The sequence below is a fragment of the Anticarsia gemmatalis genome, chromosome 5 (genome assembly GCF_050436995.1).
Source record: "Anticarsia gemmatalis isolate Benzon Research Colony breed Stoneville strain chromosome 5, ilAntGemm2 primary, whole genome shotgun sequence".
Lineage (NCBI taxonomy): Eukaryota > Metazoa > Arthropoda > Insecta > Lepidoptera > Erebidae > Anticarsia > Anticarsia gemmatalis.
Genome location: NC_134749.1, coordinates 8,257,260 through 8,270,780, shown reverse-complemented (window position 1 = coordinate 8,270,780; position 13,521 = coordinate 8,257,260). Strand labels below are relative to the sequence as shown.

Genomic DNA, 13,521 nt, shown 5'->3' with positions numbered 1-13,521 from the left:
AAAATATTTTTCATGCTGGAAAGTAAGTCCTTCTTAATCTTATTCTGTTTCGTTGTTAGCGTAGACTGTTTTCCGAAGTTTATTTTATACATTTTAGTAATAGAGATCCTTGTTGTACAATAAGGGGGGTTGGAGGTAGAAAGCAGGTGAAGAGAGGATTAGTACAGAAATGCTACCAGTGTTAAGAATTGTTTACCAGCTTTAACAGAATTTCTTGTTATAAGTATTTTGCAATAAAACTAATGACCTCCTTGTCAATGAACCCAATCGAGATTGACGATGCAATTCATAGATATAACGATCTGATAGATGCTTAATTAAGCAAAATTATCAAAGATGAATTCTGTATATTTAATGTAAATATGTTACGCTAAAAATAAACTTCATCAAATCATATAAATAAAAAAACAGCGGTTACTCGGAAAGCAAAATATCCGTGTTGACTTAAACTAAATACATACATACATGAAATACGAGAATGAAATGTGCGCGGAAGCATGCAAAATAAGGTTATACACGAGTGCTTTTTGTTTTTGAGTAAAACACTGTACTGCATGTGAATATGACATGACGTAAAGCTTATTTACGATCAAATCCTATAACTTATCACTAATTAGGCATGAGATTATCGTAGTTTGGCTACTTTATGGCGGACATCTAAAATATTACTGAAATGTTGCTGTTACTGGAGTACACGTTTAAGAGGCGACAACAACAGATTTAAGAGTTACTTTAAATAAAAAGAGGTTTCAGTAAAACTGTTTTTTGTTAAAAATATTAAAATTTCGGAAAAAAATCAGGTTTAGGTTATACATACAAGGTTTGTTCAAAATATGTAGCTAAATTGGTAAATAAACTATACTTATATCTTTTACTTATTATAGCACATTAAAAATGCTTTAAGAAGCAATCGAGATAGGGTACATCCAAGCTTTGTTTAATGTTCCAGGTCCTATAAAATCGTGATTACTTCATAGAAAAGCGCTTATTCTCTACCGTATTCCTACGTATACATCGGTAATATTATATCATAAAGACCGTTCAGTTTAATGGTACCGACGCTAATTAATTCAATAAAATCTAAATGCACCATGTTAAGTGCGCGCCTGCGTGTTTCATATTTTATTAGGTGTACGAAAAATTTCACATCTCGTTATGTACAGCGAATATATCGACGATATTTGACATTTAAATATGCACGCTTTGAAAGTGGATTTATAACATTTATATTCATGCTTGTATTTCACTTAGCGGCAAAGCAAAGGTTCGCAGTACTGTACATTTTGTAGTATTATGCTACGAGTTCAATGATGAAAAATGCTGCCGAAAATGAGAAAATATTAAAGGTATTGTGTTACAATCTAAATCGAGTTGCTTCATCATCTTCAATTAACTAGTGGTTGTCTTTTCCATTCTAATAAATGATTTCAAAAGTATGAAGTGGTAACCGATTCCAATGTTAACTTTTACTTAAGTTGTACAGCTAACGATAGCTTTTGTTTAGTTTTGAGTTGTAGATTTTGAAGTAGCTCTGTCAGCAACCTGTCGAGAATCTAACTAAATACGCAGCTTGCTGACTTGCAATTATAGTTATCTACCTATGTCCGTACTATAATGCTATCAAAGCAACGCAAACTCAGATATTAAGCACGAATATACATGCTATATTTTGTAAACACATAACCAAGCCTGTAGTTAAAATATGGAGTCAATAAACCTTTGAATTTATAAAATTGTTAATGCAATAAATATACAACTGGGCCAACAATGTTCAATTACTACGTTATAAAATAAAAATATGAAGTTAATGAGGAAATAATAGCAATAATTTCAATTTTATAACAGCTATTGCATGCCAACGTTTATTTTACTTTCTTATAACATGCATTCCAGGGTATGATGACCTTTTAGATGCATGTTACAAACTGTTACCCATATATAAATACATTTAACTAGCTTTTAGCACAAATTATGTATTTTAAAGTGTGTAAAACGTATCGTAGTAAACTACACTCATGAATACAAGCGATCATAACGCGTAAATAACATTAATTTAATATCCGCATCGTGTTAAAATGTTGGTCGAGTTAAATTTTATTGCAAATATGCTATGAACTGTATGTTGTTTTATGCGCTTGTTCTCGCAATTATAGAATATTAAATAGATACAGTGTTAGTTAATTTGGCATTCGCATAAATAAGGAGAACAACCCCAGCGCGCCGTGGCTTCGTGCAATCCTAAATCGTAAATCAGAACTATTGTTAGGCAATAAATGCGAGGAATCGAACACAAGGGATGTTTGATTAAGGTTTATCTTGGTTAATTTACGGTTATTGAGGAGCTTGCTTGTTCTCGAATGTGTATATTTGTACCTATGAAGTCTCAGAGGCCGAACTCATCGCTCATTACCCTTTTATACGAGTCGCGTGAAGTTCACGTCTAGTTACATAGCGGTTTGATCAACAAGGGAAAACATGCCAGACTTGAGTAGCCTTTATTGATTTAGGAAAGGGCAACGTTGCGTACTACCTCAATTTAGGTATTTCTCTGAACATGAAATTTTACAATCATAACAAACCAAAGACAAAATTATTTATTTCCATCCTTTATATTATCCTACAATTCCAAAAATAAACGTACGTCGTCAAGTTAAATTTAGATGCACCCGACATAGGCGCTTATCGCCTTCAGAATATATTACTGTCTAACGGAAACATAGTCGCTAATATGATCAATAAATAGTGGTTGAAGGGAACACTACTCTTCCTTTGTTCACGACACTAATGTGTTTCTTCTTATATTAGCCGTGCTATGTATCGCAAATGTATGCAATCATTGTGTGACGCGTAAATTGAAACACAATTGGGCTAACTATTCTCCACGGCCCATTCTCAGAGCAACAAATGTCGGAATACATTTCGACGTAGTGCGAGCTTGCATAAATAAACTGTACGGAGGACAATACTGTTGACAAGTATGAGTAGGCAATACGCGTCATGAAAGTGCGTTTCTGATGCATTCGTAAGTTTCAATTTGAATGTACTCACAATATCACCGGATTAACGCAGTTATTGTAGGACTAATACCCATTTTCATCCACATTGCATCCATATTAACTGATCAGTTTTCATTTCCCATTATTGCAGTAATACAAAGATTGAAGTTGCATTTACTCGCTTCATTGCACTGTTTTCGTACCGATATTCTATTAGAAAAGAATTTACCATTTCCGAGGCAGCCTAATTCAAAATCATAAGATGGTTATCTTCGCGGAACACAAGTATTATCTTCATCTTCATATTCAAATGCAAACTCTTCGTAATATTCCACACCTAGAAGTTTTATGGCTCACCCACGAGGTACAATTTGGCACAGGTTCGTAATTTTTAGTTAAGAATTTAGTACAAACATTGGTTCGGATGCTGTCGTTCAATTCAATATGGTTACGACATATTTTTGGACTCAGGCCACGTGTGAGTAATGCACGGTGAATGTTCTTTAATTTATAGCTAAAAAGTTTTCATGTTAATTTTGCGACGGCTGGATTTCCAGATTTTATGCACTTGCATTTTGTGAGTAGTGTAGAGCATTGTAACGGCTATTTGTATGCCAGTTATTAAAACGAGGGAAGATCTGATGATGTACTTATAGGCTATTCTATTTTGGTCAAACAACGGCATTGTATAACGGCAAAGCAGAGTATAAACTAATCAACCAAATAATTGAATCAAAGCAGAAATACCGTCACGTCGCGTCGTCTTCATGAGTGCATTGATTGAACTTCGAACATCATACGAAACGAAAACAGATTTTATTTGTTCAGCAAAGTACGACGACTTTTAGTAAAATCTTGACGAATTAAATAAACACTAAAATACACCCACGGCGGCCAAATTAAACGAGGTGCTGGAAAACTCCCTGCGTTCCCATTAAGTAGAATTGGCAAAAAGCGACAGAACAGGAATGTAAACACTTAAAACTTTGCTCGGCGCGGAGTTCCACCGCTTCGTCGTAATAGAGGGCGCTGCTGGCAAACAAAAGCACGCCGAGTTTTAGTTTGAGCCGCCATTTTGTCTGTTCGGCGTTTTAACCGCTTTCTATGAAATTCGTGGGCAAAATGGAACTGGCGCGTATGGAAGATGAATATGCAACGTCAACGTCGACGCGCATTGAAACGCATGCAGCCCCGACCTACGTAATTCATTGCCATCTATTTGCTATTCCTTTACTCGCGCGCTATCTTTGTACGAACCGTACCCGTCCTACCACCGGGTCACTGAACAAACGAACAATAATGTTGTTCAATTTTCATGTTGGACTGGCAATTTAATTAGTCTGTAGAGTCAGCTGCTGCGTAAATCACCTAGTGCAGTCTCGGAGCTCTCTGGATATACAGCCAGCGAGGGCAACGTTTGTCTGTGCCAGTACCGTCCGTGTACCCGGTGTATACTGGCTCGTGTAAAGGCAACACCAGCATCTGTAATGACGTCGTACAATACACTTCACACTGCACTGAGTCTAATAAATAACACAATAGTCGACTGTTTAATCCTCACATAATTATTAATACCTGTCTCTTGTCTAACCGGTATTCGTCATTTTTATAATTAGTAGAGAATCTCGGCTTACTTTACAATTCTGTTTGCATTCTTCTTTTACATGCCGAGTATTGTCGAGTCTATTTGCTTCCGTATAACTTTAAATGGAGATTTTAATACAGCTTGAGGCTTTATTTATTCATTTACATGAATTCATTTTAGTCGCATATTCGTAAAAGTTATTTATATTGACAGTAAAATGCAAATACTTAAATATAGTAAGTGCAAAGCGTGCTCGCAGAATGCAAATAACTTGTCTTACAGTCGAACGGAATATTCTCACAGAACGAATGTTTAATTATACTCAAAGTTAATAGTGCGATGTATATGATATCTATTTGAGATAGAGAAGCTGTTCTCAAGCTGGGTTGAAACATGAGCAACCGGAATATCGAAACATGCTGCAATTCACGTTTATGAATTAGAACAAAAATGCAGTTGTAGGTACAACGGGTAATTATAACCAAGAAAATGAACTTACGAGTATTTTACTAAATTGTTCGGCGTTTTCGTGAACAAGTGAATATCAACAGAAACACGCAGCCAGTAGGTAGCTCTACTGGCTGCGTGCTCTACACGTACACAAGTGTGACACGTGATAATTCTAAACCATTTCGTGCTAAGTTCTGCATACACAGATATTAACGTTGTCACAGGTATTTCATTTTGGACTCACCTGATTTCGAACTAAACGAAATCTGGGTATCCTACGTGTTTCTCAAAAATGTTTGTTATTTCAGAGCTGCCCGAAGCGGGGCCGAGCGTGAGAGCGCAGAAGAGTTGGTATTCGATCGGCGACATGCTTCGCGCCAACTGCTCGTCGCCTCCCGCCGACCCGCCAGCCAATCTCACGTGGCTACTTAATGGTCAGGAGGTAATGAGAAAATTGCTAAAACAACAGTCTGTTCTTACGAGTTGGCCATTGTTCGAAGCATAAGAGCTTAAAGGAGTTCAACTAGGTACAGGGTTTGCAAGCGTTGTTTGGAGCAGGAGATGCATACTTTTGAGATTCTAAAAGTGCAAGGTACTACATACCAGCAGAATCCTGACAGTTTATCCGACATAGACATGTGTGTTGTGTTCGTGCTGTCACCATCAAAATTCGATGAACGAAGTCGATTTTCAAAAACCCACTTCCCGTTTCCATTTCTATTTCCAGAACAGAATTTAAGTTCCGGAAAAAACATTGGTATTTTTTATTTAGAAATAGGGAGAAAATTATTAATGATACCTATTTTCCTGTGTAAAAATGTAACAAGTCTGTCGGCCAAGGATATGGTTACAATAATATCAAACATTTTCATTTAATGTTACATTCTTTCAAACTGCTCTAACGCTATAAATATGTTTTATAACAGTCCATACAACGTTTTATAGTAAATCCTTCAAATGCTCCAGCGCGCCCGGGAAATGACAGGGTATCTATTTGTAGCCGACGACGCGGCAGGAATTCTAATATCTTATATTACACTCGTAGGTGAAAGGGCTGGATATCCCGCTGCATGACACATCATACGCGCGAAGAAAACCTGTGATAACCGACGCGTCGCTCGAAGATGCAAATAGAATTATATTCAGTCCGTGGGACGCAATCTCGGGCTACGAGGAGCCCGTGACCGACAATGTAATAGACATTCCCGGCAATATCGACGCCCTAGTGGGCATTCCCCACGCTGATGCCAATCGGAAAAACAAGGAGGAAAGCACCACCCGCCTTGCACCCAGGCTAGAGCAAATAGCAAATAAATCGAACATAAGTTCAGAAGAAGAGAAATCCAATAAATCATCCTCGTTTAGCCAACTTGTTATAAGAGTGCAGTCGGTACACTTTCGAAAAGTGAGTTCTCATTATAATATTGTTATTGTTTACCTTATACTTTCCACTACAATAGTTTACGATGTTTTAATTCATAATATGAAACTTAAAGCTAACTACATTAAGCTCATGTGATGTAACAAACTTAGCAGTTGCGGGATGTAATGGTGTGTAGAGGCACTTGATTGTTGTTTGCAACTACAGTTCAAAATTTCAAACTACTGTGCGAATACGTTATAAAATATTAAAATACCGCAGAATGTTGAATATTCCAGTGCAAAATATATTTTGTAGTTATTTTAGAATCGGGAAAGTTCATTATATTGTTTACAGTTTACATACTTCAAAATGTTAAGAGATTGTTAATTATAAATTTGAATTGAAATGAAACTATTATATTAATAGCGCAATTCTCTACAAACGTTGCCATCGAGTATCGAGAGTTTTACACTTAGAATATACGGGAGAAATAGTTCCTAGGACAGCCACTAGAGGCGCTGATCCAATTTTCATACAAAACTCGATAGCTAGCCGGTTGTCGACAGTCGATAGTGGTAGAGAATTGCGCTGCAGACTGTCATAACAGCCAGCATGATTAATTCTTTGTGATGGCGTTGCATGGTGTTCGTTGCGTGGGTGTCGTAATGACGTTTGGTGTGTGCTGATGCGTTGGTGTGTGTCGGTAATTAGCGGGTGTTGTGTCAGGGGCGGCTGAACGTGACGTGCGTGGCGCACGTGCTCTCCGTGTGGTCCAACAGCGGCGTGCTCATACTGGACGAGGAGCGGCCGCAGATCGCGCCCGTTATGGGCAGTATAGACTCCAACTCAGGTAAACAAAGATTACTGTCCCATGAACAAGACAAGAATGAATAAACGCCGTTTTTTCCTTTGAATAAATAGAAAATACATAACTTGGAACTTAAAAAAACATCAAGTATTTCTATTTTGTGGTATTCTATCGTGCGATTACGAACTTTTCTTGCAGTTATGCTGCAAAATATTTGACTTGGAAGTCAGAAAAATCTTGGCAGCCTGACAATGTATAACAAAATGTACCACATCATACAATTTCATTTAAAAAATAATGTCAGTAGTAATTCTGTAAATAATGAATGACCTCTCATAATATTTACTTGTTTTAGACCATTTGATGTTCGCTTGTATACCTACGTAGCATTGTCACGAAAACAGAACGGTATAAGTACATAATTTTAAGACATTTTGAGGAGATGTACGCATTTGAAGTCCCAAAGATGTTAGGTTTCGATTATGGTTCGTTTTCACAGAACATGAGCAGCGAATGAACATTATTATTGTTGTGTCTAGCAATTTAAACTGTTTGATATTATTCCACCGAGCACATTATTTCATTACGATTTGTAATGGTTACATTAAAAGCGGTCAAGTGGACCAGACGGTTCAATGAACATGCAGTAGTTAATTTGTAAGAAAATACCGACTTACGTACTTAAACGGAATACAAATGGAAAAACATCAGTGGCATTGGGACTTTTTTAGAATTTTTATTAGTTTCGTGGGGATAAAATCGTCATGGCTGAACCCCCACTGTATATTAAAGGTGTGCGTACCCTTCCACAACTAGTACATAAATATGTAAGTCACGTTGCATGAATCACGTGCCGCTTTCGATTGCGACTACTTTTTAAAGTATTCAAATTAAAGTGGAACGTAAAATCTTTAAAAATGTGGAATACACCAATAGCAATTAACTATTAGAACAGTATCATGTTACGGAAGACTTAAAACGGTTCGGAATCTATACTTACTAATATTATAAAGCTGAAGAGTTTGTTTGTTTGTTTGTTTGTTTGTTTGAACGCGCTAATCTCAGGAACTACTGATCCGATTTGAAAAATTCCTTCAGTGTTAGATAGTCCATTTACCGAGGAAGGTTATAGGCTACATATCATCACGCTACTACCAATAGGAGCAGAGTACCAGTGAAAAATGTTACAAAAACGGGGAACATTTTTAACGCTTATGTAAAGCAAGCGAAGTTGCGTGGGTCAGCTAGTCAACTATAAACTTATTACTGAAGAGAAAGGAAGATAAAAAAATATAATGAATGGGATAAGTTTATCTAGAGATATAAAACAAAATCGAAGCTAATTATATAATTCACTAGCTGACCCGCGCAACTTCGCTTGCGTCACATAAGAGAGAATGGGTCAAATTTTTCCCGTTTTTGTAACATTTATTGCTGGTACTCTGCTCCTGTTGGTCGTAGCGTGATGATATTTAGCCTATAACCTTCCTCGATAAATGGGCTATCTAACACTGAAAGAATTTTCAAATCTGACCTGTGGTTCCTGAGATTATCGCATTCGAACAAACAAACAAACAAACTCTTCGGCTTTATAATATTAGTATAGATTATACATACACTATGAAGCAGATAGGTTTACGGGCTACGTGTAGGTTTATAGATAATATAATATACGTTGATGTATGTTCATATCAGCAGTCCAGACCGTCCTTTGTAACGCACGCGTATTGAGAATACAGTTGCAATTGTCTCAACATCAGTAACGCATAGAAACAGAGCCTTTATCTGACTAATAACGGTGAAGTCAATGGGATTCTATTCATTCTACGGTGAATGTTGCATGCAAGAGATTAATTTGTGTTAGATGCAGAGCATTGCAGGGGGTGATGAATTCATGTTACCCTACTTCAGTCTTACTACCCGTGTGTATGGTGGTCTGCGGGTTTACTTTGTAAATTATCTATACTAATGTTAAAAAGCTGAAGAGTTTGTTTGTTTGTTTGAACGCGCTAATCTCAGGAAGTACTGGCGCGAATTGAATTTTTTTTTACTGTTGGATAGCCTATTTATTGAGAAAGGCTATAGGATATATAACATCACGCTACGACCATCAGGAGCAGAGTAACAGTAAAAAATGTTACAAAAAACTGGGGACAGTAAGCGAAGTTGTGCGGGTCAGCTAGTAAATTATATTTTTAGCTTGCCTAAACATAAATGATAGTTTGTTTTGTTATTCAGGGAGTTCTTGAATTTGAATTTGTTTCCTAAGTAATAATGTAATATGTAAGTAAATGTATGTGATACATTTTATCAGCCACACGTATTACTTCGTTCTATAGACAGTTCTAACTGTTTACTATTTTATTTTGATGAATTGAAGAAAATAGCTTCAAGAACTCTTCACTTCTAAATTTTGAAACATATACTATGCTTACAATTCGAAAACAATTCACTTACAAGCAGAGATAAACATGAAAGATAAGATAGGAAACATACATACGGCAATATGACATGATGAATTGTCTTGTACAAAGTAATTTCCGGACGATTTCTCGCAACTAGGTACGCAAACAGTATGCCGGAAGAAAAACATTCGTGAACAAGTTTTACTTTAGATAATATTCTAAACATGCTTGTCAAAATCACCTTTCTTCTTCGCAGCATTAGGTTTAAGATCTTGCAAACTACAAGATTAGAATCTAAAGATTCAACTCAATAACTTCTAAACTTCCAAACTTACATTACACTCCATTAAACCTACTTCTGATCGATATCTAAACGCTTGTCTGATATACTGCATAAATAGTTATCGCAGATAAATTGTCCCATTATTTCATTAAAACGGGATCTAATATTCAGAAGCTCAAATAGTAAACGCGCAAAATTATATTATAACATAACAAAAGTAAATTATCCTGATCTCGTATCCTGGAAACAATAATTATTGTTTTGCATAGACCCAAAACAATTTGTGGAAATCACTAATAACGAACAAAATAATGATTACGCAGAATACGCTTAACAGATGTTATACATGAGCGTGCGTGTCCGTTATAGCCGATTAGATTTAATTGTTTCGAACGGCTACACTGCTTAGTGGGAATTATAACCAGTGTTTTGCATAACTTTATCACTAGCCAACGCTAGCCGTATGTATATAAAACAAACGAAAAACGGCCTAATTATTGCTTATTAATGTCTTGATACAACATATCAGGCGACAGTATTCTTCGATAAATATTTTAATATTGTGAAGCTAAGCGGTGGCGCTTTTCATTACCACTATTATGAATTCTTATATAATATAACCATTGCATGAAACAACAATTAATATAGATTACGGTAAGACAGTAACCAAGAGCTGTAAATAAGATTTAATGGAAATGAATGCACGCACTCCAGCATCAAGTACACAAGGGAGGCATACCAGATAAATCGATGAAAATCACCCAATGAATATTCATTCCTCGTAGGTATTTTCTATGTCCGACGATGTCGGCGAGAAATCACAAGAGGCACATGTAACCGCTATTTCGACTATTCACACAATGCCCAGTGCGATTTATCCGCATATTTCATCTACTAGATTTCGCCTCCAACTTTGTTCAAGAGGATCGACAATCATTAGAAGGCAAGTTATGATAATTTGGGACACGGTCTCTCTGTGTGCGACCTTAATATAGCGATTAATTCATGATTTCCCAACAAATATTCAAACATTCTCATTAACATTTAAATATTAGTAGTTCCATAAACTACGATATTAATCCTCGCCTGGAACGCTATCGGATCGGAAAACATTAAAACGCTTTTGTGTTGTAAATCATATCTAGCTTAGAGGAGACACTAAGTTCCGATACTTACTTGTATGAAATAATTTAATGACTGTTTCGAGTTAAGTTCACGTGAATTTATTGATACTGCTGGCTTATTGTTTACGACACGGTAGATATAAGATTTAGATGGTGATATCTAACAATGTAATTTCTTAAAACATGAAGGAATACTTAATTCTAAAATTCTAATAAGTTTGATTGATAAGAATGACAATTTGAATTAATAGGGATATCAAGGCAACTAAACACTTTTTCTTTGAAGAAAAATACGTAATGATTTGACACAACTTCTACGAAAAAAGAGATTACACATTCGAATTGACATCTTAATGTCAAACACTATCGAGAATTTGACATTTTGCGACAAGAACTCGATGTTGTTATATCGAAAGTTCTCTGTCTCAATAAAACTTCACTTTACATCGTTCTATAAAAACAGCTACAGTGCAAATTGTTCAATAAAAGTTGGTTAAACCAAATGTTCGACATTTATTATGTGAGCTGTCGTAATTAAACTAAATCACTTTTAATATATAGAGAGAAGAACAATAAATTAATGAATGGGCGGAAGCAATATTCGACACTGAGCTAGGTGTTAATAAATGGCGATTCTATTTCTGGAATAAATTGTAGGAAAATGTTACAGGTTTTAATTAAAATTTGTTGGCCTATTGGAGCCAGAGGTAAAGATGAGCACTGTTGTCCTCAGAATCAACATAGGTTCTATTTCTGTACACTTTGTAGACATAATAGTCTTCAAACTAAGACCTTTCTAATAGAGTGTTATTTTTTAGTGTTAGGCGCATCACGGTTATAAGGGCGTCGCAATAAAGCCGAGGTTATTGCTTACTCTGACATTTTCATAGGCATTCTTGTGAATATTCGTCACAGCACCGTTACAATGTTTCTTATAAATAGGGTAATATTTCCTCGAGATGTTAAGGGTCGATACTATCTTGTCTCGCAGGCGGATTCAACGACTCACAAAAAAGAATATTGGATAATGACATGCATTTCAGACATAACAGAGAACAAATAAATGGGTATTTGCATCGAAGAATTCGTTCTTGGTATTTTAGGGACGTAGGAGCATGTAAAAGAACCATTTTATGAAAGTCAAAGAGGAATAAAGGACTGAGTAATGACTAAACGTTCTAGATTTTCTTGCCGACGCACAAATTGGGCGTTTAAAGGCTGCCACCTTTTATTAAGGCTTTTTACTCCAGTAATATTACCCTCATAACATCGCTAGTGTTTGAAAGGATAACCTTTCTACAATAAAATAACTCATAATGTCGGTCATTACAATTTTCATGTTGAATATGCTGACATATTGCGTTAATTAAAACAGTTTTAAAGGCATGTACTTATTTGCGAACAGCGATAATTGTGATTACAAATACAAATGACACGAGTAATATTCATTTCAATCAAGTGCCGGTGCTTGATTAAAATTAAAATTGTATTGATCATTACTATGTATGAAGTTTTCGAAGAATCGTGACACTTATGGCTCATCATTTAAATATCTCTGAGTTAAAGTATCTTTTTAATCTCGCGTTGTCTCTGATTATTTAAAAGTCATTGTAGAGACGAAATGCTTTTGAGCGCAACTTATATTTGAGATATCTTTTGTAGAAGTTTTCATACGTAATCCTTATTTAAAGCGTAAATAATTAAGCAGTTACAGGTCCAGTTAAATTATAATTAATCATATTGAATTTAATTTTACATCGAAATTATTTGTGGTAATTTTTTATCAGATATAACCTATGAGGCACGTACGGAAATGCTCTGAAACACGTTAAATTGGAAAATTCTTCATTTTTACTAAAGAGTTAAATAAATTTATTATCTTGTCGCTAATAGGTACATTACAGTGTATAGTCAAAGGTATTGGACATGTATGATTATATTTTAAAACTTTAACCAACGTTCTATAACAACAAACGGAATACTATAATGACTATTGATAAAGTTTCAATGCATTGAAACATGTAGTGTATAAAATATACATAACAAGGGATAACGAGCGTCATTTATAAAGTGTTGTCAGTAATGCAACATTGCCAACTTTATGTTAACAATAAAGCGCTCTTGGTGTTGTTAATTAGCAACTACAGCCAATAACGTGTGCTCGTTGTTGCAGGACTTCGCTCCACGTCGCACATCGCCGTGTTGGTCGTGCTCAACTGTTTGTTATACAGACATTGGTAAGATATACATATTATATTATGTAAGGTACACATGCTTACAATATAGGTTGCCATTTTATGTTACTAGTATTATGTCCTCTAGTAGTTCAATCTCGATTTATTTGTTATCATAAGTGGAATCCTAAAGATATTTTACTGATGCAAAATAAAAACCTAATGGAAGTATAGATTTTAACAACTTCAACAAACAACAAATAAATCAAAAAAGTTTGTTTCGTTAACTTCGATTAATCGATTACAATGAATCTCACAAAACCACAAAAACAA

At 35.5% G+C, this 13,521-nt stretch overlaps 1 protein-coding gene across 2 annotated transcripts in view; it reads left to right on the top strand.

Moving 5' to 3' along the window:
- Window positions 1–13,521, top strand: part of LOC142973374 (uncharacterized) — a 56,467-nt gene that overhangs the window by 42,184 nt on the left and 762 nt on the right. For both annotated transcript variants that reach the window (XM_076115030.1, XM_076115029.1), the window contains exons 5-8: window positions 5,340–5,473; window positions 6,077–6,436; window positions 7,121–7,244; window positions 13,188–13,251. In XM_076115030.1, coding sequence (XP_075971145.1) covers window positions 5,340–5,473; window positions 6,077–6,436; window positions 7,121–7,244; window positions 13,188–13,251 — 682 coding nt within the window. The remainder of the gene's footprint in view (window positions 1–5,339; window positions 5,474–6,076; window positions 6,437–7,120; window positions 7,245–13,187; window positions 13,252–13,521) is intronic.